At 39.9% G+C, this 24,106-nt stretch overlaps 1 protein-coding gene across 2 annotated transcripts in view; it reads right to left on the bottom strand.

Annotated features, from left to right (window-relative positions):
* Window positions 1-1,680: 1,680 nt before the first annotated feature.
* Window positions 1,681-24,106, bottom strand: part of med13l (mediator complex subunit 13 like) — a 94,386-nt gene continuing 71,960 nt past the window's right edge. Inside the window, exons 5-31 of one of the 2 annotated variants that reach the window (XM_023338211.1) lie at window positions 21,231-21,376; window positions 20,321-20,527; window positions 19,350-19,514; window positions 17,867-18,023; window positions 17,658-17,762; window positions 16,421-17,077; window positions 15,408-15,627; window positions 14,497-14,575; window positions 14,268-14,383; window positions 13,965-14,061; window positions 12,693-12,907; window positions 12,155-12,333; window positions 10,923-11,851; window positions 10,380-10,559; window positions 9,876-10,105; window positions 9,157-9,355; window positions 8,793-9,066; window positions 8,434-8,692; window positions 8,158-8,346; window positions 7,846-8,069; window positions 5,931-6,073; window positions 5,224-5,382; window positions 4,733-4,897; window positions 4,443-4,606; window positions 3,696-3,860; window positions 3,350-3,459; window positions 1,681-3,236 (exon numbers count right to left, since the gene is read on the bottom strand). In XM_023338211.1, the coding sequence (XP_023193979.1) occupies window positions 3,104-3,236; window positions 3,350-3,459; window positions 3,696-3,860; window positions 4,443-4,606; window positions 4,733-4,897; window positions 5,224-5,382; window positions 5,931-6,073; window positions 7,846-8,069; window positions 8,158-8,346; window positions 8,434-8,692; window positions 8,793-9,066; window positions 9,157-9,355; window positions 9,876-10,105; window positions 10,380-10,559; window positions 10,923-11,851; window positions 12,155-12,333; window positions 12,693-12,907; window positions 13,965-14,061; window positions 14,268-14,383; window positions 14,497-14,575; window positions 15,408-15,627; window positions 16,421-17,077; window positions 17,658-17,762; window positions 17,867-18,023; window positions 19,350-19,514; window positions 20,321-20,527; window positions 21,231-21,376 (5,866 nt within the window). In that variant the 3' untranslated portion in view covers window positions 1,681-3,103. Of the gene's footprint in view, window positions 3,237-3,349; window positions 3,460-3,695; window positions 3,861-4,442; window positions 4,607-4,732; window positions 4,898-5,223; window positions 5,383-5,930; window positions 6,074-7,845; window positions 8,070-8,157; window positions 8,347-8,433; window positions 8,693-8,792; window positions 9,067-9,156; window positions 9,356-9,875; window positions 10,106-10,379; window positions 10,560-10,922; window positions 11,852-12,154; window positions 12,334-12,692; window positions 12,911-13,964; window positions 14,062-14,267; window positions 14,384-14,496; window positions 14,576-15,407; window positions 15,628-16,420; window positions 17,078-17,657; window positions 17,763-17,866; window positions 18,024-19,349; window positions 19,515-20,320; window positions 20,528-21,230; window positions 21,377-24,106 lie in introns of both variants that reach the window. The other variant, XM_014470496.2, reaches the window with a different exon arrangement.

Genomic DNA, 24,106 nt, shown 5'->3' on the forward strand with positions numbered 1-24,106 from the left:
CTTCAACTGGCTAGCTAGCATCTTTAGATGTTGCTTCAATATTTCCATATAATGTTCTTTCCTCAAGACTCTTTATGAAGTGCTCCAGTTCTTCCTGCAGTAAAACAGTCCCACAACAAGATGCTGTCACCCCCATCCTCCAAAGTTGGGATGGTGTTCACAATGTTCCCTACAAATGCAGCATTGCTTGTCATGGCCAAACAGTTCCACATCAGACGCCAGGATATTTCTCCCAAAAAGGAAGGTTTTTGTCCCTGCATGCTTTGGCAAACTGCAATCTGCCATTTTAATTTTCTTTCGGAGTAATAACACCTTCTCACCAGCATCAGCCAGCATCCTCACAAGATCTTTGGCTTTTGTTAGTTAGGTTAGCACATTTAGGACAAAATAAGTTTTCCGCCTTCCTGAGCATTATGGTGATCGGATATTCCCATCATGTCTACACTCGCATATAATTGTTTGAACAAATGAATGCGTCACCTTCAAGCATCCAAAAATTCTTCCCAGTGATTAACTAGTCCACCACAAATACCTCTGCCTGATATTGATGATTTGTTTTCAAATTCCCATCATATCAAACTAGAAAGAAGTATGTCTAAGGAGGCACCTTAAAATAAACCCTCAGGTGTGTCACCAATTAACTCAAATGTGTCAGTTGGCCTATCAGGAGTTTCCAAAGCCGTGACTTCATCACTTAAACTTTTCAACAATTTGCCATGGGAAAATTGTTTGAAAATAGTTTGAAAAGAAAGTAATGAGAACCAAATGTACCAGATGATTACTCTGTAATCATCTGGTACATAATGTTCTGATAAAGAATTAAAATTGATCATCAACGTACTAAAATTTGGATAAAGAACTTTATGTGCAGGACGGTTACTAAGTAATCATCCAGTACACAAAGTTCTAATTAATGAGACATTAAAAAATACTTTCATTATTGTGGCATAACAAATAGAAAGAAATGTGTTAATTCTAACTGACCAGATACAAGAGATGTTTGGTCTGACGTAACTTCAGACATTGAGAAAGAAAGGTGTATGTGTCTTTTTATTTGGTGTATGGACATTTCTGTTATCAAGAACTTTTGTCGTTATATCCACCTTCCAGACCACTCAGGTGTTCTGGTTCAAATCTTCTCTGCATTCCCAGAACCAGAACCAGACATGGAGAGGCATTCAGTTTTTATGATCCTCTAATCTGGAATAAACTTCCAGAAAATAAAAAAAATGCTGAAACGCCAGGCGTGCCGTGGTGGCGTAGGGGATAGCGCAACCCATGTTTGGAGGCCTTGAATCCTCGACGCGGCCGTCGTGGGTTCAACTCCCGGACCTGGCGATATTTGCCGCATGTCTTCCCTCCTCTCCTCCCCCCTTTCCTGTCAGCCTACTTTCATATAAGGGACACTAGAACCCACAAAAGAGCCCCTGGAGGGGTAAAAAAAAAATACTGAAACAATGAGTTCTTATAAATCAAGGCTAAGAACCCTCTTCTTTAGGATTACTTTCAATAGTAATAACTGGAATATAGAATAAATTCCCTTTTTTTCTGCAACAATATTTGTATATAATCCAACACTTTAACATTTGTTCCACGGCAAGTAGATCTTCAAAAAGTGAATTTCAAAATGAAAAACAATAAACAAATGTCATGTATTAAAAAGAAGCACTGAACGCAGCATCATTCTCAAGAGTTTTAATAATTTACTAAAAAAAGAGTGTAAAAGTAACAGATCACTTCCACCAAAGATAATCTGTTTAATATTCAAAGTGATGACAGATGTAACAAACTTTTGCACTTGTCTGTACGTGTGTACACTTACTTGGCAACTGGCTGGAATTCATTGACTTTTGCACATAATATCTCAAAAAACTCACAGCGGAAAAACAATAATCATAAAAATGATATGAATTACTTTAAAATAAACCAACCATCATGAAATGTACAGCTCTTAAAAAATAGCAAAAATAACCCCCCAAAAATCTGAAATGTGTATATACAAACATGCTTAGACACTAACAAATAGCAGACCGAGGGAGGCGGAAGAAACTGAGCCTTTTTGATGGTTTGCTTGACATCATCTAGGAAAGCCAATGAAATAAATGGGTCATTCTTAAAATATCTGATCAATTTGAACTATCAGCAAATTTTACTTCCTATTTCAAGTTTTGTCATTTATTTTTTTGGCTGAATATGAATACCTTATAAATATACAGCATACTGTATTTTCTGCATCAATTTAAGTTAAACTCATTAAATAAAAATGTCCGTAAGTTAAGAAAATAAAAATAGGACAAAAATGCATCATAAATGTGCGCACTTCTAAAGGGTCGGCTTTGCCCACCCCCGTCTTCATCATTAAGTGCCTGTTTGCGAGAGGTAATATATATTTTTGTATTTACATTTATATATATTTATTTAGATTCATATATATCAAATTCTAAGACATGATATAATCTGTATAAATATGGCATTTTTACAATTGCATTAAATTGACATTTCATTTCGCATCCCATGACAATTAACAGTCACTTGGGAAAAAAGGCTTTGTTTCTTTCTTTCATTGTTTTAAATATTAAAAAATAAGTCTCAATTCTTTGTAAATGTAGGCCTTACAATATAAATAACACATCTTTTTTTTTTTGTCAAATAGTTTCCATTGCGTGTGTATCTGCAACACTTTAGAAAGTGAGGAAAAAAGTGGCGTCAAAACGCTCCCCCCTCAGGCAAAAAAGTTTCCGCAACCAGCTGCAAGTCCAGTGCAGAACCATAGAATCCATGTGTTTGTGTTGTCATGCAATCTGCTGGTTGCCCAGTATGGAGATATGTTGTCCTGCTCCGATGACCGTATTCACAGCCAGAACTCTATTCCTCAGATGCTGATGCGCTGCCCATGAAGCTTTTTTTTTTTTGGGTGAGCATATTTGGAGCCATTCGTTTTGCTCTTTGCACGCCACCATCAGAGTCACTACTGACCTCACTCTCCATATTTCAGCCCTGCCCATGAAATCCAAGTCTACTTCAAAGCAACAGAGGAGCATTGGCGCTCTCTGGTGGTCATAAAGAGGCACAAAAAATTGTAGACTCCCATAGGTCCACAAAGCTACAGTAGGTTCAGAATGGCGTTATACATCTGGACCAGGACAGCAAGATGGACAGGCAGGCAGGACTGACGGTCTTGAGTGGCAGGTGTGCATGTCAGCCAGGAGAGGGCATTGTACTGTTCCAACACAAACCTGCAAGAGAAATATTCAGTTGTTATCACTAGAAGTATATAAAATTCTGACAATATTAAGGTTTATTTCATAGTTTAAAATCTAAACAGTGCTGGTTCGTGATATATATTTACCTTAAGACATCAGAGGTGGTCTTTGAGTCTAAGGGGTGAGGGGTTCGCTTGGTCTTATCAGACGGGATCTCATCTGACTGAGCTATGGAGATATGGTGGTGGAGAGATGCCTGGAGGGAAGAATCAAATTACAGTGTCAAATGCTGATTCAAATGTTTTCAAACATTAAAAAATATATATATTTCCTGCATATTTTCCCAGGGCAAAGAACCGTGCACAAACACAGGAATACCCAAGGGAAATAAAGCCAGAGTAACTGGGGAGAACCGGCGCACTCATAGGGAGACCATGTAAAAGCTCAATCCCAAAAGCCCCCCCAACAGTCTGCACGTTCTGATTTTAGTACCTTAAGGAAGAGCGGACACTGGCTCTCAGCTTGTGGGCAAGATGCCCAGAACCAGTGAGGAAGTCCATTTGCCTGAGCGGTGGAGACGTAGTAGCCCAGAGCCAGCGGCTGCTGCTTCAGCTCCTCTGGAGGGTTGTCCCTGGACAGCAGGCGCTCTCCCTGGCTCTGCAGACACAAAGCAGAACCAGAAAAATTAGGACCTCATTTCAGCTCTTCCATTATTTATCCATTGATGATGGCATGGCCTACTTTTGTAAGCTTTTGCTATTAAACTGAGGGTTTATGTTTCTAACAAAACTACTATGAATTTTAATCTTTACAGTACAATGTAGAGGCTTTAAAATACACTCAGTTTGAATTTACGCAGTTTGTGTTTACAAACGTACCACGTGTGTATAAATAAACTAAGGAAAATCTCCATAACCTCCAGAGTAATTTCAATTTTGGCTTCCTCTGTGTCAGCATTTAATTCCCATGCATGTAACTAAACTATTGCTACACAAAATAAACAAGTTCACTTTGAAGATTTAAACTAATTCCAAATGACATTTTAATTAAGACAAGGTCACACAGCACATTACAGCCCATTAAAGTCTAGTTAAAGAAATTTTGGAAGCACATGAAAAGCCTTCTAAATTATGGGGAACTTATTTATTTTTAGTAGGCAATAGTTGGGTGTTTTTTCTAGGGATCATGTACAATTTCTATTCACTTAAATATCATTTGTATAACTGATCCCTGACTCACCCTGGTATGGTGAAAATGTGATCCCATTCCAATCCCTGATGGTGACCCAGGCGACGGCACAGGAGAGGTGTTGGGCGGTGAGTGAAGAGATGTGATCAGCATCATGTCATGGCCAATATCGTTTTCCAGTTCATCAGGGAAGGGAAGATCAGGGAACATGTCATCTGAAGAAAGAAACAAACAGCAGACAAGACTTCGAGTATCAGAATGTAAATCACTGTTCGTAGGAGCTTAGATTAATCCCTGTTTCAGTCACATTTAACACGATTTATATCATTATATTTCATTACCATTATTGTCTTCAGTGGGATAGGAGCTGGGAGCCAGCTGGGTGGTGGCAGAAGTTGGGAAGACTAAGATATGTGTGCAGGAAGCATCCTGAGGTGTGTTCAGCTGTGACGTCTGTAGGTTTAAAGCATTGCTGCGTCCAAACACAGAGCCCATGGTCACCGCATCTAGATGCAGAAAAAAAGGAAATATGATAGTGATTTTTTCTATGTTGTGCATATTTGCATGTGCCATTATTGCACATGCAATGGTGAGCAATGCTACAGATGAAATGATCCTTCTATAGAAGGATTTCACCCTGAAAAGCATGAGCACAGAGAGTACAAAATTCAGCATTAAAATGAAAAATCCAAACAAAGATTTTGTGGTACAATTAAGAAAATAATTTAGCTTGGAACTGAATACAATTTATACTTTACGTTCACTATTAAAACTCACTGGATTTCTTAGTTATAATAAAAAAAGGAACATTTATTGTGCAGTTCCTACATACCTGGCATGATCACAAATGAGCCCTGGGGCTCCATGGCAACCAAGCAGGCACTGAGGATGGAGGGAGAATCAGCAGCTGAGATCCCACACACACGACAAGCCTCCCTCAGCTGCCGTCCAATTGATTGGAGGGAATGCTCCCCGAGGAGTGAACTCCAGTCTAGTTGGAAGATAAACTGAGTGAGAAGTCTTTTTCTCTCCTTATATTCCATAATATCATCTTACATTGAGAAAGCCAAATGGCCTCTAGTATCAAAGATGAACTTAGAGAGAGCAAGTTTCCCATATTTACATGTACATTGCAATTTCATCCTAATTTTTTTCTTTCTAATTCTCTGTTCATTATTGAAATTTTGAAATATGCTTATTTCACTATGACTTTATTGAAGATATTTTCCCACAAATAGGTCTATTAAAGCTAAATTTAAATATGGTAAAAACAGAAACAGAAAGACGAAAAAAGAAGTAAAGAAATATATAAACAAGTCAGTAAGGAATTGTTTTTATTATAAAATCCCTAATCTATAATAGAGCTTTACATATACAGTACATACCTTTTGGTATTTATACCAAACTTATACATACTTTTTGGTATTTTTGGTATTAAAACTATGTAATCCAGATAGACATAAATAATTTCTTCACTAGCCATAACTCATCACAAAATTTTTTACCAGAAAAGACACTTTGTTCTGAGCACTTACTCACCTTTAAGCTCCCCATGACCCAATCTGCCTAATCGACCTATAACAATCCTCCAAGGTAGGGAGGTCATCTGAATGATGCCAATACACCACTCCCACACTTTCTGCAAACCCATCTTCCTTGCTGATACTTTAGGACGCCTCGTTCTGAAGTGAAGAAAATGTAGATATAGAGAATTACTCACATTAGTTACATTGGTCTCACATGTCGTAAAGAGCAGCATAAACATTAACAATAATTCTCTTTTGTTATGTTTCAAGCTTGGTATTATGAGCAAAAATCCAGTAGTGGTATTTGACAGGGTTGATATAACTCTTCATCCAAGGTTTCTCTGAGGTAGGTGCCGTGATAAGTTCTATTCAACTACTAAATTGCATCTCCAGTCAATGGGGAGTTAATACACTGCACTGTCATCACTGTAGGATACTACTCACATTCAGTTCACCTTGGCTAGATAGAAGTGCGGAAGTAAGCTTCTGATTTGAGATCCTTATTCAGGATTAAATTAAACGGTGCTTCACTTTTTTTTAAGTTATTTGGACTGCATTTGATATAAAGTCATAATATCTAGACTCACCAAAGATAGACAGGACTATTCTATGATGTGCAGAGATTATGTAAAACACAGTTTTGGATTAGTAAAATCTCTATTCTGAAACTTAGGAAAAAGTTTCTCAATTTTAAAGTATTGAAGAGAGTGGTGCAGTTTGTAAAAGCAAAGGGAGTTTTACAAAAACGTCAACAATGCTGCAAAAACATACTATTGGAAATGATTATAGCCATATTTATAAACTGGAATGTTTCAGTGTGTTCTGTTTAAGCCATAATCTGGAAGTAGAAAGAACATAATTTCACCATAAAATAGCAACAGCCTATTGGGACTCATAAGATTTCTGACAGAGGAGTCCAAGAATAATTAAAATATTTATGAATGTAGTTCTTGCAGAGAGGTTCTGAAAACCTGGAAATAACAGAAAGTCTTTCCATGAAAACAATAAGTAATGCACTAAACCACAATGTCCTCTATAAACAAACACTACAAAACACTCCAGTGCAGAAAAAAACAGATGCTGCAGCCTGTTTAAGGTTTGCTTCAAAATATTTGGTCAAACGAATTAAATACTAGAAGAATATGATCTGGTCAGATGAGAGCAAAGCTGCCCTGGTTGGATGAGTGGTTCTGTATATCCCCCCAGAAAAACAAGCAGAACAGTTAAAAAATAGTAAGGAAATATGCAGGAGGGAACGACTGGTACTGTCAGACTTCATATAACTGAAGAAAGATTGAATGGATAAATGTACTTGTAGATTCTTGAAGATGAAAAAAGTATGAATTTCTAAGCAGAATAATAGTCCCAAACTCATGCTAAGTAAACTCTTAATTCGTAAAAAGTAAGTAAAAGTCTAATGATGGCCCAGTCAATTAACTGACTTGTATCCAATTCAAAGTCTATGGAAAGAAAATAATTATATGGAGTGCATTGAATCGACACCCAGAATCTTAAAGATGTGAAAAATTTGGGTGCAAAACTAGATCAAAGTCACACCAGGGCAACTGCGACTAATTTCTTCATTCAAGGTCGGCCTTTAAGTCATTTCACAAAAACCCCAAAACCTTTGTACAGTGTGTTTCATAAAAGTCAGTAAGTGTGTTCAATACATATTCCAGCATTGTACCTATAATTCATCTTGTGGATTCATTTGCTTTAATTTCTTGTAAATGTGTTTTACTTCGGTTATTATTGGAATGCAGTGTGAAAGGTCAAAGGAAAAAGGTTGAAATGTATTTATTGAGAAAAATTTTGAAGTGTTCAATTCTTATTTTGCCCACTGAATACATAAGATCGCGTGCAGATAGAGGGGCTTTCCAGGCGCAACAGGCAAACAAGGACTGCCACTGCAGACAACCACAGCTTACCTATTGGGAACATCAACATTAATAACACAGGTCTCCAGGAGCTCCCCCTGCTGGTCCGTACAGGACACCAAGATCCAGCGTTGGTCATGAGACAGGCAGTATCCTACAAAGAGTACGTTGAATTTGGGTGGGACCTCGGCCCATATCTCTCCTGGTTCTGGATACTTTGGACGGCTCGGCCCAAGTATGAAGGGTGGCGAATAAAGCTGGAGTGGTCTAGGATACTAAAAGAAAAAGGTGAAAACAGAAATATGAGTAAAAATATTAAAATATTGGTATAAGAACAAGTGAAAGGTTAGCTTAAATGCAGACCTCAGGGCTCTTCAGTATCGAACTGACGGTGGACACTGGGCCAAAACCAGTAAGCGACTTGATATACGTTTGCTGGGGTAGCAGCCGTCTGCACTGTGAATAGCAAGAGAAGGCCATGGAGCGGAGGTGTTGCAGGTACAAACGGCTTTCTCCACTCGCTGGCTGGAGAAGATACTGGCACGGCACCACCTGAAACACAGGCACAGGATGGAAACAAACTAAAACATGTGTCTTTAATTCAGAACTGCCATACTGCAAATCAAATCATTTTCCTACCTGTAGTACCAGTGCTGGTCTCATAGTCTCAGGCAAGTTTTGCAGCATTTCTGTGTAGCAGCGAAGAAGCCCGAGAAGCCAAATGCTTCCTGACTCTACTTCTTCACCCTCTTCTTCCTCCTCCTCTCGCCCTTCATGCCTCATTCCACTTGAACTGAGAAAAGCGTCGACAACATAAATAACAACTGCTGGTGGGTTTGCAATGCTGTCTGCTGAGTCAGCCTCAGTGGGGATGCCGATTCGTGTCTGCTCTGAGGAGCTGTACAAAGGAGCAAAAGAGGCATGAAGCTGAAGAACACTTGCTCTTGTTACAACATAATTTAAATTGCAGCAACTACTCTGACACTCTGTCTCCTTACAGTTCAGCAGTATCCGCTGGTGTGTTCGCTGCTGGTGTGGAACTAGGCTGGCCCTTTGAATCACTGGATCCCCCTTGGGTTATTTCTCCGGGCTGACTTGAGATAGCTCCACCAGGGGTTGATGCATTTGATGCACTGACAGCACCTGAAGGTTGTTCTCCATCAGCACTCCAAGTTTGAGGCTGTCCAGAAGAGGATGTGTTGTTTACAGGAGGCTGCGGTTTGGGAGGCAACAGAAGACTGCTGTCTAAAGTCAGGGCTGCAAGCTGAGGGCCTTAAAGAAGAGAAAATATATAAATATGGTTTATTTATTGATAGAAACAAATGTAACAGATAAGAAAATAATCAGCGTATTAATTCTCACCTAGTTGCTGCTTCAAGGCATAAGCATATAGTTTAAGTTTGCTAATATTGTCACTGTGCTGCTGTCCAGCCCACTGTCCACTCAGCCACTGATCGACATTCAGCTCCTCCAGCTTTTCTGGCTCCACTTCCTGCCCAACTTGGACAAGGCCATCCTTGGATACCTTGGACAAAGGGCGGTGCTTTCCCAGACGGCACGTCTGCAGAATAATTCATTTTCACATTAGATAAATACATTACAAAAGTTGTTCATACTGTGCATTGAAAAGCATTTAAACTCCCTGAACATTTTTGTTTGTACTATGAAGTGCTTAATATAACATTAGTTGTGAACTGGCACTACAAACAGAATTTTCATATTTACTGAAGACTAAAGAGTTCTGCCAGTCTTTGCAAAACACCCCAAGTGCAGACAGATTAGATAGGCAGCATTTTTGAAGTTTTGCTACAAATTCTCAGTGGATTTGAGTATAAACGTTGACTGGGTTGTTATACTACATCTAAAATCTTTGATTTTAACACTCCGTTATTATTCTGTTAGAAGATGGACTGCCACCACAGTATGAAGTCTTTTCCAGCCTCTTCTGGGATTTTTTTCAAGGATTAGTTAAACCCTAATTAACCAAACCCTACTCTAAACTCCTTCACAACTTTATCCTTGACCTCACTGATGTGATCATCACTCTTAGGGTTGCAGCTGCTGTTGCTTCTAATTGTTACCTCATAAACAGCACTGAGCTCCTGGAAGAACGCCTGTGATGCCGCAAGCAGCGAAGTGCTACTAGGACACACCACCACGTATGCAACGTCCCTCTGTCCTCCGTATGGTTCCAGCAGCAACTTTTCCCAGAAAGGCAAAGCCAGGGGGGACAACGCCAAGAAGTCTCGTTCTCGGTCATAGCCTAATAGCACTGTCGGAATTGGCAAGGGCTCTGGTGACTCCTCAGAACCTGAGACGGATACAGATTATTATATCAGTTTCAAGGTCACTTTTACATTCGGCATAGAAGAGGGGTTTCCAACTGTCCTTCAATTGTAGGGTTGTGTTCCAGCACATCTGATCTAAACTGATTGAAATACCTTCTCAACATGTTATCAAATTCTGCAGAGACCTGGTAATGTGTTGGAACACATCTGAGTGTAAAGCTTCAAGAGAGTGGTTCTCAAGGACTGGCGTTTGAGAACCCTGGCAGTAAAAAGGTGTAGAAAAGGGCGTGAATTCACCGTAGGAGCCTCTTCCAGCCATCTTGTGGAACTGCTGCCAGGTGAGTGGACCCTGAACGTGTTGGATGTTTTCCCAGGTCCGTCCTGTCCTCTTCTTTTGGATGGCATCCTGCAGGAAGGGCTGCATAGACAGCAGCATTCGAACCATATCCTGTGATGACAACCTGCTCATGTCCACCACTTTGGAAAGTGCAAACACACACAGAAACACACACACAAGAAGGTTCATGAAAAGATGCACAAACATATTAACATTGATTTTACTGATTCATTCCAGACATGTCCCAAACGCTATGATGAGCAAATACACATTGACACTAGGATGAATCTATGCATTCATCCATGTAAACATGCATACCCATCTACACATATGCGGGTACACATATGATCAATTGTGATCACATAATTGATCACATATGAAAAGAAACTCTTGTAAATAAATTTATACCAATCAGTACATCTACTTTAATGGAATGTACTAAATTATTCTGTCACTAATATTAATACTAAATTAATTGCAAATATAACAGTCACTCTCCTTACCATTTGTGTGAGGCCAAGAATGAATAGCACTGCTTCTCACGACAGTGAGGTCGACTTTCCCTCCTGTAGGGTTATCCACATACTGCAGCCCCTGCTCAAAAGCATTGAAACAGTCCACACAAGCATCACTCGCATCTGCCCACTGTTTTTCAGACATCCAACTCTGGAGGAGCGCTCCCTTGCGGCCGTGACAAGATGAATTAATTGGAAGGTGCAACGAAGTCAGACAGGAAATTGGTTGGGAGCACTGTTCCTGAATAACAACCATGACCGATGGAGAGCCAGGACCAGTATCCTGGGACTGCTTAGCTCTGGAGTCTCCCATTGTTGGGTCCCGGCGACAAAGAGCAAGCCTCCGCTCGGCAGCTCTGCCTCCTTCAGAAGTTCGACCAAATATGTCAAGCTCATCCTCCAGGAAGAGCCCGGTGCCATGAGCCAGCCGCCGGTTCACGATGGCACTGAAGCCACACATGCAGCGGTACTGATCTTCACAAGTGGAGTCTGGGATGTACACCCCAACATCTGCTCCTTTCACATTCATGTTGCACGCACAGATGCAGCAGCTGTCAAAGTTACGATCCTTAAAGACGCTGAGGACAGAGTCTGAGAGCAGAAGGACTACATAGAGGCTGTGGGCCTCAGGGATAGGGGGCCCCGGTCTAGCTAAATGCTCCACAGAGCTAAGAGGCAGGCTGGTGGAGGGGGTAGAGACTGGTGAGCTGAGCTCAGTACCATCCTGCTTCACTGAACCTTGCCCTGAGCTGGCAGTATTAATTCCCCTCGGTGTACGTGGAGTCCGTGGAGTTGGCACGGAGAAGCGTGGCGTTGCCGGTGAGGGAAGGATGCCGGTAGTGGTGCTTACAGAGGCAGTGTTGACACTCATCTGGACATAGTCTTGGTCTGTGAGGGTGTTAACACTGGGAGTGTTCCTGTAAAACACACATTAGAGGAAACAAATAGTCAACCACCTGCATGATAACACCGAAAAGTCACATGGGTCTATATGCTTGTGCAACTGCAGCTGCAACCACATATTTACATGCATTGCACAAAAAGACAGATTATCTTTATTCTTCTCAATTCTGTCAGATCTGACAAATCTTATGAAATTTAGGTCATTTAGGATTACCAAAACTATTTCTTTCTTTCTTTTTATGCATTTTATGTAAATATTTGGTTTCAATTGTTTTCAAAAATTGGTTCTCAAAATCTTTAGGCCTATTGTTTCTTACGTGTATCCATCCTTGGTGAACGCAACATTCTGGGGATGCATGATGGGTGTAAAATGCTCCATTTTGGGCAAAAGCGCCCAGGATGGACGGTAGTAACATTGTTCAGGAATCTTGAGTGGCGGTAAAGTTTGGCTGGGAAGGCAGGAGAGCGGCGCAAACATGGAAGATCCTATCTGTGGCTGGAGAGAAAGTCAGATGTATGTTAGTTCAGGTTTTTAGGATATGTCTCTCGCAACTGCTGCTCAGGCCAGTGGTACCAGCAACAACACGTAGATGCAAACCCATAGTACCACTTGAGGGCTTAACATCCCCCCTGAAGTCCAACAGGCTGAAACCCTTAATTCATCAATTATACCTTATACAACAATACATGTACTTCTCCAAGAGTAAAATATTTATTAATAAGAGGGCCAGGGTAAGGGGTAAGGTTAAATGTCAAAGTAACTGGCTGGTTTATAGTAGCTTAAAGCATAATAGCAAAGAATTTCTGAATGGGAAAAGGACTAGATCTGTCTACTATAGTGAAAAAAGCATCTACCTTAATGTCATCCTGCCTGGGACTAGTCGCACCGTCCTCCATCTCCATCATGTAATCAGTGAGTTGGGTGGGGGCCAAAGATGGAAGGTGGTCTGTCACTCCGCTGGGTACAGGGGGCTCTTGACTGGGTGTATCTCGATATGGTGTGATGGGGGAAAATGCTGGGTGTTGCTCCAACGAAGGAGGAGTGGGGAACATTCGCTGGAGATCTGCAACTGCTAAAAGGAGACATATGAGGAATGAGATGAAACGGAAGAAGGAGAATGATTTAAAGATATTTAATGCAGAAGGGAAATTCTATCTGTAAAACAGTCTGGAAAATATATGGCCAATTGTATTGCAAAGATGTCTCTGAAACGTAATTCCTGGTTCTTTGATAACAGAGTGAGGTGTTTCACTATGGGAATCACCTCAGCATGACAAATGTAAATGTAATTTTCTCCACAAAATTACTGGTGGCAAATTTGTTCCCTCTACTGTACTCTCTACATTCCCTTTTGTCTCCTAAAATTTCAGAAGGCAGGAGAATCCAGAGCGAGGGATCTTTTGCACATTTTTCTAGATTGCCTAGACTTCTGAGTCTTTTGAGTCCTCTCCCATGAATTCTTCTCCTTTGCTCAAACTTTTCTGTAGGACTTGGGCCAAGTCCTATAGAACATGTAGACTGTTTCTCATGAGACCCAGCTGAAGTGTTTGTTGACCAAAAAGTCTGAGAAAAAGTTTTTTATCAGCATCCCTTAAAAACCAGCATTATGGACACACATTAAGGATTCTTATGGAGGATTTGATTGCCCAAGGTGGCCCTTTTTACACCAGTTCTCTAACAGTGAACGTGAGCGAAACTGAATCACGTTTTCTTTGTTTTTCCCATTTTGAAGTGTGGCTAAATGAAATGTCCAGTCAAATTTATACACAAAGAAAAAACAACATAATGGAGACAAATTAGAAGTTCATTGAGACAACTATAGAAAAATAAAGTATGAACAACACATTGTTTATTTACTTGCTGCTCTGGGGAATTTGATAAGGATGTTTCTTTCCTATGATAGGTTTATTTCTCCAAATAAATAAATACAAAGGGTTTGATAGCATCAAAGGTTGCGTTAGATCACAAACAATTGTTTTACACAGACAGGTATTTTGATGTAAACATTTTCCTTTATTTTTTAAAAAGATTTTTATGTCATTAGTGATTGCTATACAACAGAAGAGACAGAAGACATGCAGCAAATGACCCAGGACTGTGAATTGAACTGAGTATGTTTTACTTACTTGGAGGATAAGATACACTAACTCTTCCTTCTTTGCCACTGAGACGATCTTCTGTTGACAATAGCAACTTTGTTGAGTGTTGGTTTGGATAAACAGTCTGTAAGATATAAATCAATGATCAGTTTTATTATATAGTGCATTTTCTGCAGCAAAACTAGAAAAGAATACAATACTTTATTAACTTATTTTATTATATTTCCAACACCGATGGCACAATAAAACTACAAAAAAATCGAAAGCCTTGTATTGCCAGTAAACATCAAAATAATGTCAGAAACTAAAGGATAAAAGGGGATGTCTTACCCCTACATCTTCTTCATCAAGTATGTTTTCCAGATCTGAGATGTTGACTGCCAGATCTTTCGCTTCGGTTAGAGAAGGATTAGTTTTAGTGGGTGCATCTTCTTGACCCAAATCATCTAAAACACAAATAAAATCAGATCCAGAATTAAAATATATCCATGAGTGAGTGATGTCCAAACATGTGAAATAAAACACTAAAACATGGCAATGTTTGTGGTCATTTCCTCACCGGATTTTGGAGCAGAGTTGAAAATAGACATTGCATCTTTTCCATCAGGCAGTGAACCGTTGCTGGTGATTTCCTCTCCCTAAAGAATGAGTTAGATAAGACTTTAGATTGTTGACCACAAAATAGAAAAAAAAATCGAAAGCCACAGTTTGTGAATATTATGAGTCACAGGGTGCAGCATCACAGTTCACATTACTGCCATACAAAATAGAAATATTAATTTCAATGTTCCTTATCATTTTTTGCAAGAGTGGATTTTTGTGGATTTTGTACTGTATACACTCATATCATACATGTAATTATGTCTATCCACAAACAACTACATCCCCTTCTCCTGCCACCCTAAAAATATATATTTTCCCCTCTGCAAGGACAGTAAGCAACAACATGCTCTAAAGAAATTGGCACAGAAGATGTACTGTATATCTAGCTTGGATTTCGAGATCTGCACCTCTATATTTTGGCCACTTGGGGGAGACAATTTTGGAATGTAATTTGAGTGTTTTTCTTACTTACACTCAGGATTAAAGTATTAATTTGTAAAACCAATCTTACACATAGCCTCATTAGCGTTCAAATGGAGTGTTGCAGCACCTGGTGAATTTAAGTCTGGTATTTACTTTCCATTTAGCTGCTTTTGATTTCACACTACCTCCTGAGGGAAATGTCTCAACCTTGTGCTGCTAAATGTTTGTCAGCACTTTCACCAGCCAGTCACTTTAGTTTATTTATTTGCTGTCACAGCAAGCAAAATTTCTGCCGTCAGAAAAAAACAAAAAAAAACAACTTAGGTTTTCACTTTAGTTTTCACCATATTCAAACTGGTGAATTTGTGTAGCTACTTCCTGTGGCTTCACATAATAGTGGCTTTGAATTATTGTACTTAGCTTTTAAAATGTTTATTCTTTTACCTTGGCCTTCTGCTTGGTTTCTCGCCCTGAGCCCTTGAACCTCTTGGACGAGGGAAACGGGTACTCAATATCTCCTTCCTTGAAGTCGTAAGGATCGTCCCCAGTTCCAGTCTCTCGCAGCGCCTCTACGCCCGGCTGCTCAAACAGGCCCAGAGCGTGGATGTGCTCCTCCACCTTCTCTTCTGAGATTTTAAATCTCTTGTGGCTCCGACTGTACAGTCTGGAAGAGACAGAAAGGAACAAGTGAAGCAGGAGTTTATTCTTTCTTTACATTATGTCCTAGCTTTTTTTGTCTTTATGGATCTTCAACGTCATGTTTGCAAAATAAGTTAGTTTTAATGCAGAAGAGCTTCACACCAGTAGCTGTATCTCTGCCATAACTAGCCTTGTTAGAGGTTTTGTCAATAAGATGCTTCCAACACTTATTTGCTCTCTTAACATCTTTCTCGAGTGTGAGGATCTACCGCAGTGTGACTCAATCCAACAGGCTGAATTGACCTGAATAGTGTGAAATCATGCCAAATGGAATGCAATAGCAATCAAATATTCAATTCTTAACTATTCATACTGTGCAAAAATAAGATTACAACTATTACATACAGTTGAAAACAGATACTTACATACACCAAATAAAAATACACACGCATTTTTTTTCTCACTGCCTGAAGTGAAATCAGACCAAACGTCTCTTGTTCAGGTTATTCAGAGTTATTGAAATTATTTGTATTTGATAGAAAATTCAGAGAATATATTTTTTTAGATTTGTTTTGTAATGTTTTTTCAAATTTAGAAGTTTATATATAGTTCAAAGAAAATTACAAAACATCTCTAAAAATTTTCTTGTTAAGTTTTTTGGCATTTAGAAAATCTAAAAATATGTTTTTATATTTCTAACTAACCTAAAAAAGGAGCAGTTTGGTTTGATTTAACTTCAGACAGTGAGAAAAAATGTGCATGTCTTCTAATTTATCTGGTTTCAATTGTATTTTTCCATCATGTGCCACATTTCCTACCTTTTAAATGCATTGTTTACAGTGGATGTTTCTGTCTCCACTTGCTCTAATTTCTCAGTGGGAAGTTCAGGGGGCCTGAATTCACTTTTGTCTGTCCTGGGAGTCCTGAAGCCTCTCCACCAGCCAGACCCACTCTCCCTCTGCCTCAGCTGAGCAGTATAGACCGCTGTTTCGCTGGTAATCACCCCCAGACCCGAGGGCCCATCTGGACATGCGAGCATGTCCACAGAGGCATCTAGAACCTCCGGGTCCTGCATCCGGGGGTGCGGGCTGAGAGTGGGCGGGAGTGGAGACATGGATGAATGAAGAAGGGACTCAGGGGCTTTTCTTTCATTAGAGAGAGACTTGGAACACTTGCAACTTGGCAGAGAGCTCAGCGGCTCCATCGGTGATTCAAGCGCAACAAGGGCACCAAGTTGGGGTCCTCCAGGTGAGCCCTGTTCCAGTGGGGACTCCTCCGTGACAGAAAGACGATGGTGAAAGGGAATCACAGCCGGCCTCTTTGACTGTTTGTCAGGCTTTTCCGGCCTCTCGCTTGTCTTGTGTTTTGGCACGGAGGTAGGGTATAATGACGGGCCTGAAGACAGTGAGGAGCTGGAACAAGGTTGAATGTTAGCTGTGAGTGTGGTGGACATGTTGAGCTTCTGCTGCTTTAACCTACAAAACAAAACAAAAACATAAAATTAAATATTCTCAACAGTAGCATAAATATGTTTTACTGAATGTATTGCTATAAACATTTGGGTACGTTGTGGAAGAAGGGATCCTGATCAGATGACTCTAAACTTCAACTTTTGGTCCTACTTAGAGAGCATAATTTGTGGTAGAAGATGAAACTAGGAGTCTGTCGCAGCGGTGAACAATATTGTTCACTGAAGCTCTTCAATACCGTATTTAAGTTATTTTGCGAGAATAGTCAAACATTTAAGTCCCTAGATGTGAAAAGACTAGAAGAGGCAGACCCCAAAGACTTTCTGTAATTGCAGCAAAAGGTGGTTCTACAAAGTATGAACAAATTCATGCTGCACTTTCAGATTCCTGTTTGTAAAAACTGTGAAAACCATAAATTTTTAGTTTGTGTTGTCTTTCACATAAAATCCTTTTTTCATATGGTAGACCGACAGCATTGCATTTTTAGGGGTGTACACGGTTTCAAATTAAATTAACATAAAAAAAACATAACTTTGTTAAACAAAGTTATGCGGGTTTGAAAACTTCAGTTTAAACAATGTGTTACCTGGAGCAGCTGCAGGTTGTTCGTGCTCCAAGATCATTAAAGTTCCACGTAGCAACTGCGTTTGGCACTTCCTTTCTCTGTGACGCATCAGTTACCTGATTTGGTCTGTAGGGAAAAATCACATCCAGATGAACACTGGTTAATATAACCTGTCACGAGTATTAGAATAATAAGCAGAAAAGGAAGAAAGTAATTTAGAGGTAACTTACACGTTCTGAGACTGGTTGAGATAGCATTCCCTCCAGGCCTGGTGGACCACCTGGCAGGTCAGCTTCTTCCCAGAATGCTTTGGGCTGAAAGTGGTGATCCCCATGCCGCTGTCCGGTGTAGGGACATTAGAGGCCGAGGTCACAAAGCCACTGTCCGCTGGCAAGGAAAAGAACAGATACCATCCTCTCAGCGACAGAGTTTTAATCTTAGTCAGCAGTGAAAAATGTCTTTTTCACTTAGGCCCTCCTTTTCATTAATCTGTTAGCAGCTGAAAAAGTCAGGGTCGTGTGAAAATATCCAACTGGTGCCTTTTCACAATAATTTGAAGCAGAAATGTAAGAAGGTCAGAGTGTATACTATGAACTCTTGTTACACATTAATGGCTACTTCTGTCTGTTAAAGGTGGGTAGCATCATTGGATCGTTTACACATTAGTCACTTCCTCATGCTTCACACAGACAAGCCTGGAAAAAAGTGCTACAAAGGCTACACAGTATTTGTTTATTCGTGGAAAATTGGACCAGTGAGTACGGTTATCATCAAACTGTAACTCTCAGGGCATGTAATACAAAACAATATGTAATAACAATGCGACAAACCTTTGATTGACTACATACATTAACAGAAGAAAGGAGATGAACAGCACTGATTTTTCTCATGTTTAGCTTAATTCAACAGTTAGTGCTACAACTATTTGGCTTTAAATGCTCAGATGTTCCCAGCAGTCCAGGAGAGCAGCGCATACCATAGCAGAAATCTGAGTCAGCAAATGTTATTACGTTTGAGACAAAGTTTATGAACCAGAAGAGCAGGTTTTGTCCTCACATGATTAAGGGGAACCAAATGTTACAAGCTAAATTACCAGTGAGTCGCATTAAAAGTAAATGTGAACAGTTTAGCAAACTGCTCCCCATGAAAAAGATCGGAGCTGGAGATTTTAATAAAGAATGTAGTGATTTGGTTCAAGCCAGAAAATTTTAGAAAAAAATAAATCCATTTGCTTTATTCTATGTCATTTGATTGTTTTATCAAACAATCAACACCACAATAGCTTTCTTAATGTATTTAACTCCCTGTTAGAGGAGTATGTTGAGGCTGACCAGGAGAACCTCAAAAAAAGCTTGCTGTATGAAAAAATGTGTAGCAAAGTAATCAGGACAGACTCAAGTAATAGTGATAAACAGTAGAATTACTTTTGCTGCATGTATACGGCACTTATTTGATAGAAGAATCGCACAGATTGCTGGTGTATGCAAATGCATATTCTTAAATAACTTGGGGGAAAAAAAAGCAAGAAAAAAAATCAGGACATCCCGAGAACAAAGTTAAAAATACAATGAGACTAATTTTAAGTGGGCCTAACAAATCTGAATTAAACTAGAATTACCATGGAACAAAATACATTTAAAATACTGGATCTAGAAGTGTTTACTTCAAGCTGTTAATGATTTAAACCCTGCACCATGCATGTGTGTGTGTTACCGGAGCAGGGCTGCTCTGGTGACGTCGGCGGAGTCAGCGGCACGCTGCAATTGTTCAGCTCCTTGTTGAGGCCCAGAGCTGCAGGAACAGGTGGAGACTGCTCCACCGGTAGGTCCCCCTGGGCAATCAGCACAAAAGCAGCTGGGTAGGTCATCCTCACGCCGCCTAGGAAGGTAAGAAAAAGAGGGTTTGCGGCACTCATTTAACAACAAATTTATGAAAATCCTTAATAAATCCTTGCAAAGATAAACTGTGTGAGCAAAACATGCTGTTTCTGTTAGAGATTTACAGCATGTTCCCAGATTTCAGCATGAATGGCCACAAATGCACTCGCGCCAAGCAGTAGCTTTGTATTGCATTAATGCAAGCACAAGCTTTCTCACTCACTGCTCTGATAAAACATGATCAAATAAGAAACCTTCTACTTTCAGGCTTCTTCTGGCTTTCCTCTTTAGCTGTAAAAGCTGCCGGTATCCAAAAGAGTTTTAATTGTAATCAGGTCAAGTCAACGCTGTGGGATCAGACTGATTAGGCTGTAAGAGAGACTCCCTGGAGTTTATGGCTCAGCTTCCAGACTCTTCCTCTCTGCCTGTCTCACTGTATGCTCATAGCTTTCAGTCATCCCCCCTTCCAGGCATGTTGGAAGACTGAGAGGCTCATTGCAGTTAAAGCAGCACTTTTACTAGTTCCTCTGCTCAAACAAAGACAGAGAGCAATCAATGAGATGTTATTGTCTCACCGTTTGCTTTGTGAAAGCAACATCACTGAAGCCTAATGTAATTATACATTGCTATTTGCATGCTGAAAGGTTGGCAGTGTTCTTTTGTATTTGCTGAAATAAGAAGGCTTGTGCAGGAGACTGTTTACTTTTATTTGGTGAAGTATCTCCCTTTGCATGCTGTATGTTCTTCAAATCTAGTAAATGTTTTTTTTTTTACAATTTTGTGTGATATTTTTTCTTTTTGCCATACCTACGATGACATCCACTGCCACATGAGAGCTGCGATCGTAGGCTTGCCCGGCTTCCTTTTGTTCCTTCTCTCCGCTCCCCTCTTTCTGTGGAAGCACCATGGGATAGAAGTAGCTCCACTCCTCTATCAGCTTCCGAGCGGCGGGGTCACTCATTTTGAAGGCCTGCCCTGTTAGGGTCCCGCTCAGGCCATACGGACTCAAAATCACTGCACAGACAAGAGCAGAGCGATCAAAGACTGCAAGGAAGGAACAATTTAAAAGTAAAGGTGATATAAATAAAACGGTTAAACATGATCCAAATATGTTTCTTAATATGTTTGTGTTTAGATCTGTTTTAGTATTTGCATCAAATAACAGTAAAAATAATTTTTAATTAACTTAAATTTATTTTAATAAGTTTATTTACTTCTGTTTATGTAAGCAATTACAGAAAAAAGTACTTTCTAAACTAAGACACTTGTAGTTATCACAGCCTTTGATCTAAATTTAAATCCAGTAATGTCAACTCTGCACTACACATGTGGTATACAGACTATGCAATATTATAAAGCAACTTTCATATTTGGTAAATATGTGGAAGAATGCATAATATACTCATCTTTTCACCAATGGCTGTTTTTTTTATCTCCTTGTAATTGTTCAGTACTTTGTTGGAAAGTGCTTTATAAATAATATTAAGAATATTTTTATTATTATTATTATTAGTATTAGTAGTAGTAGTAGTAGTAGTAGCATAATTTCATTGGAGTGATGTAATCTCATAATAAAGACTTTTGAAAAATCATAACTTTAAAATATATGCTTCTGCTCAAAATGATTACATGAGAGCAAAAGGCTAATGTATTAATTCTGATTTAAATATATATGTGTGTGTGTGTGTGTGTGCGTGTGTGTGTGTGTGTGTGTTACCTTGCACCGGAGTAGAGGAGGTCTGTGCGAGTCGGATGTGGCGCTCCGTGATGTGGTACGCAGGCTGATGCTGGACGATCTCCACACTAGTGCACACGTTGCTTTCGCCGTGCAGGAAGAAGGAGAAGGAGCAGGACAGGTGTTCGCTGCAAAAAGACGATTGAAAAACAATGGAATTAAAGGCAAAACGCATTAAAATAGTCAAAGCACGTACACAACTCGGAAATCAAGCCTGTCTTTGAAAACGACTGGCAACATGGGTTTGCACTCCTGTCTTTGTCCGGTTTAATTACAAGTAAAATCACCTACACAATTTAATTAAGCTCAAATTAAAATGGAACATAATTATTTTTTAATTATGTCCAATTGAGATGAAGCAGACTGAAGATGTTAAACATGCCAGGTTTTTTAGGCTGAGATCTGACAGACGAGGGGAGCTTATCTACAGATCAGAGAACGCCGTCTGACAGCATGTTCACAAAACTCTACCACCACTGATCTCACACACATGATTCTTATTGCAGGTATAAATCCTCATTTGCGTACGACTGACTGCGATGGCTACATGTTTACATATTGCGACTCTCTCTTTATTACACCAGCCAGAGTACAGTTCATCATGCAATGCTGTGTTTTTTTAATCAAGGAGGAGTAATTGTTGGAGCTTTATTGCAATCTATACAGCAGTGGGCGGGCTGGACGTCATTAACCGCCTCGACAGCTCCACTGATGTATATTTTTAATCTATAAACCACCTCACTACCTGGGTTTATATATATCAGAATTACAATAAAGTCAGCAGGTACTCTAATCGCTTTGTGATTACCCTGCTGCCTATGCAATATCCCCTTTGCCCTGAGGGAGTTGGACCTCCATTTGAGCTGTAATGGATCATCAAATTCAATAAAATGGCCAGTTCCACATGCGCAGCCAGAACTAAACACAGCCTATCTGTGCCCGATATCTCAGTTCTGACTATGAAAGCCTCCAGATGGCGCTGGATTCACCCAAGAGGTTGAGAAGGCAAGGTTTTCTGCTTCATAAACACTCCTCAAGCTCCCTGAGAAAAGAAAAAAAAAAGAAAAGAAAAATCCCTAATGACAGCAGGTGGTTCAAACATAAGCCTGCACAATCACAGGGAGAAGAGTACAGCTAAAGTGCAAACATATGCATGCCTGTGATAAACTGGCTCTCGGGCACACAATGCTTTCTCACCCCACAGATAATATCCCAAGTGCACACACGAAAACTCAGTGGCAGTTTATCATCTCTGCAGTTCACATTTCCACAACACATGAGTCAAAAATGCTTTCAATGTCACTGCCCTCCAACCTCGTCCTCGGCGCATCGTTCCAGTCACAAGAAGAGCTAAATATAGGTGCACAGGGAAGCTCGGGGAAAACAGCTGCAAGTCAAGGGTACCAATCTGCTCGGCACAAATACAAACATAAGCAAAATTAACAGGCAGGGATGTTCATCTCTGTCGCTTTTGTTTAATTTACAAGTAAAGTGAGATTTCTGTGGACTCATAGAGCTTCAAGACATTCAGGGGGTCCAACAAATATTGCATTTCAATTTTTTTCTTAAAAACATCCAGACATAAAATAAGATAGCTGTTTTAAATATTTAATATATATTTTTTATTATTTGGGAAATATTTCAGGCTTACAGTATGAAATCTATACAGACTGTTGGATTAATGGATGAATGGATGGATGGATGTGCAGTTGTCTGTCCTGAGTGACTTGTAGAGAGTGTCCCACCTCTTGTCTAATTACCTCCAGTCTCGCCCCAACCTAGGGCTGACAAGTAGGTGTACAAATTGATTGGAAATTTTTTCCAAATCTTATTTTTTTTCTGACGTTATCGAGCCCTGGAAAATCAATCTTTAGACTTTTCAGTTGCTTTTTTTTCAGATCTGAGCCACTGATGGGTTGAATTTTTTTTTTTTTCCAAAAGATGTCAACAGTTTTGCATAAATGTAACAATAATACAGTGAAAATTAAGAATTAATAAAAAATGAATCTCTTTCCCTTGTTGATGCTTGCTTATTTATGTGAGATGTAAGTGTAGACAAAGACTTTAGGGTTTGAGTCAGATTGTTCCACTAATGCTACTGTTTGCAAAAAAATCAATGTTACAAGTCTCTCTGACAATGTTTACACAAAGTTTATGTACGCAATTACAGCCAATAAATTCATAAAGTCAACACTAAAGCACGACATGCGTAACACTAACTCGTTTATTTTTTTTAACTGCAATAAAGTGTGACAATTTGCAAGTCAGTGAAAAAGCAGAGCTACAAAAAGCAGCATCAAACTGCAAGATGACCCAGCTGGGAGATTGATGCTCCCTGTCCTTTTACAAAGGGCATTTTCCTGCACAGTAAGCGGGTATGAGTGTGTGGACACACCGGGCTCCACACGTCCTCTGGGGGGTTTTGTTCAGTCGGCAGGCAGAAGTATGTGTGTGAGAACGGCAGACCAGGGATGTGTGTCTGTATGAGTACAGGTATTAATAAATGAAGAGGAGAGATGGCTGAGACATAACTAAGGGTTGACAGTACAGGAGAAGATGGGGAGGAGGGATGGATTGTGAAGAATGAGAAGGAAAAGACAGCAGGACAAGAAGATGGAGACATGGGGAATTAAGTCAGGTGGGGGTATGCATGAGCAGGACGGGCACAAAATGGGAAAGTAGGGAGGAGTAAGAGGAAATTAAAGAGATAAGGAAAGGGAAGACCGGAGGAGCCAGACCAAAAGCAGTGTGAGAGACAGAGGAGGAAGTGAATAATTCAGTGCCACACACTGCAAATGCTGCACACATATCGATGAGATCAGAGTTTTAATAGGAGGCTACTGAGCATGATTTTATGG

Source organism: Xiphophorus maculatus, chromosome 8, assembly GCF_002775205.1.
Source record: "Xiphophorus maculatus strain JP 163 A chromosome 8, X_maculatus-5.0-male, whole genome shotgun sequence".
Taxonomy (NCBI): Eukaryota; Metazoa; Chordata; class Actinopteri; order Cyprinodontiformes; family Poeciliidae; genus Xiphophorus; species Xiphophorus maculatus.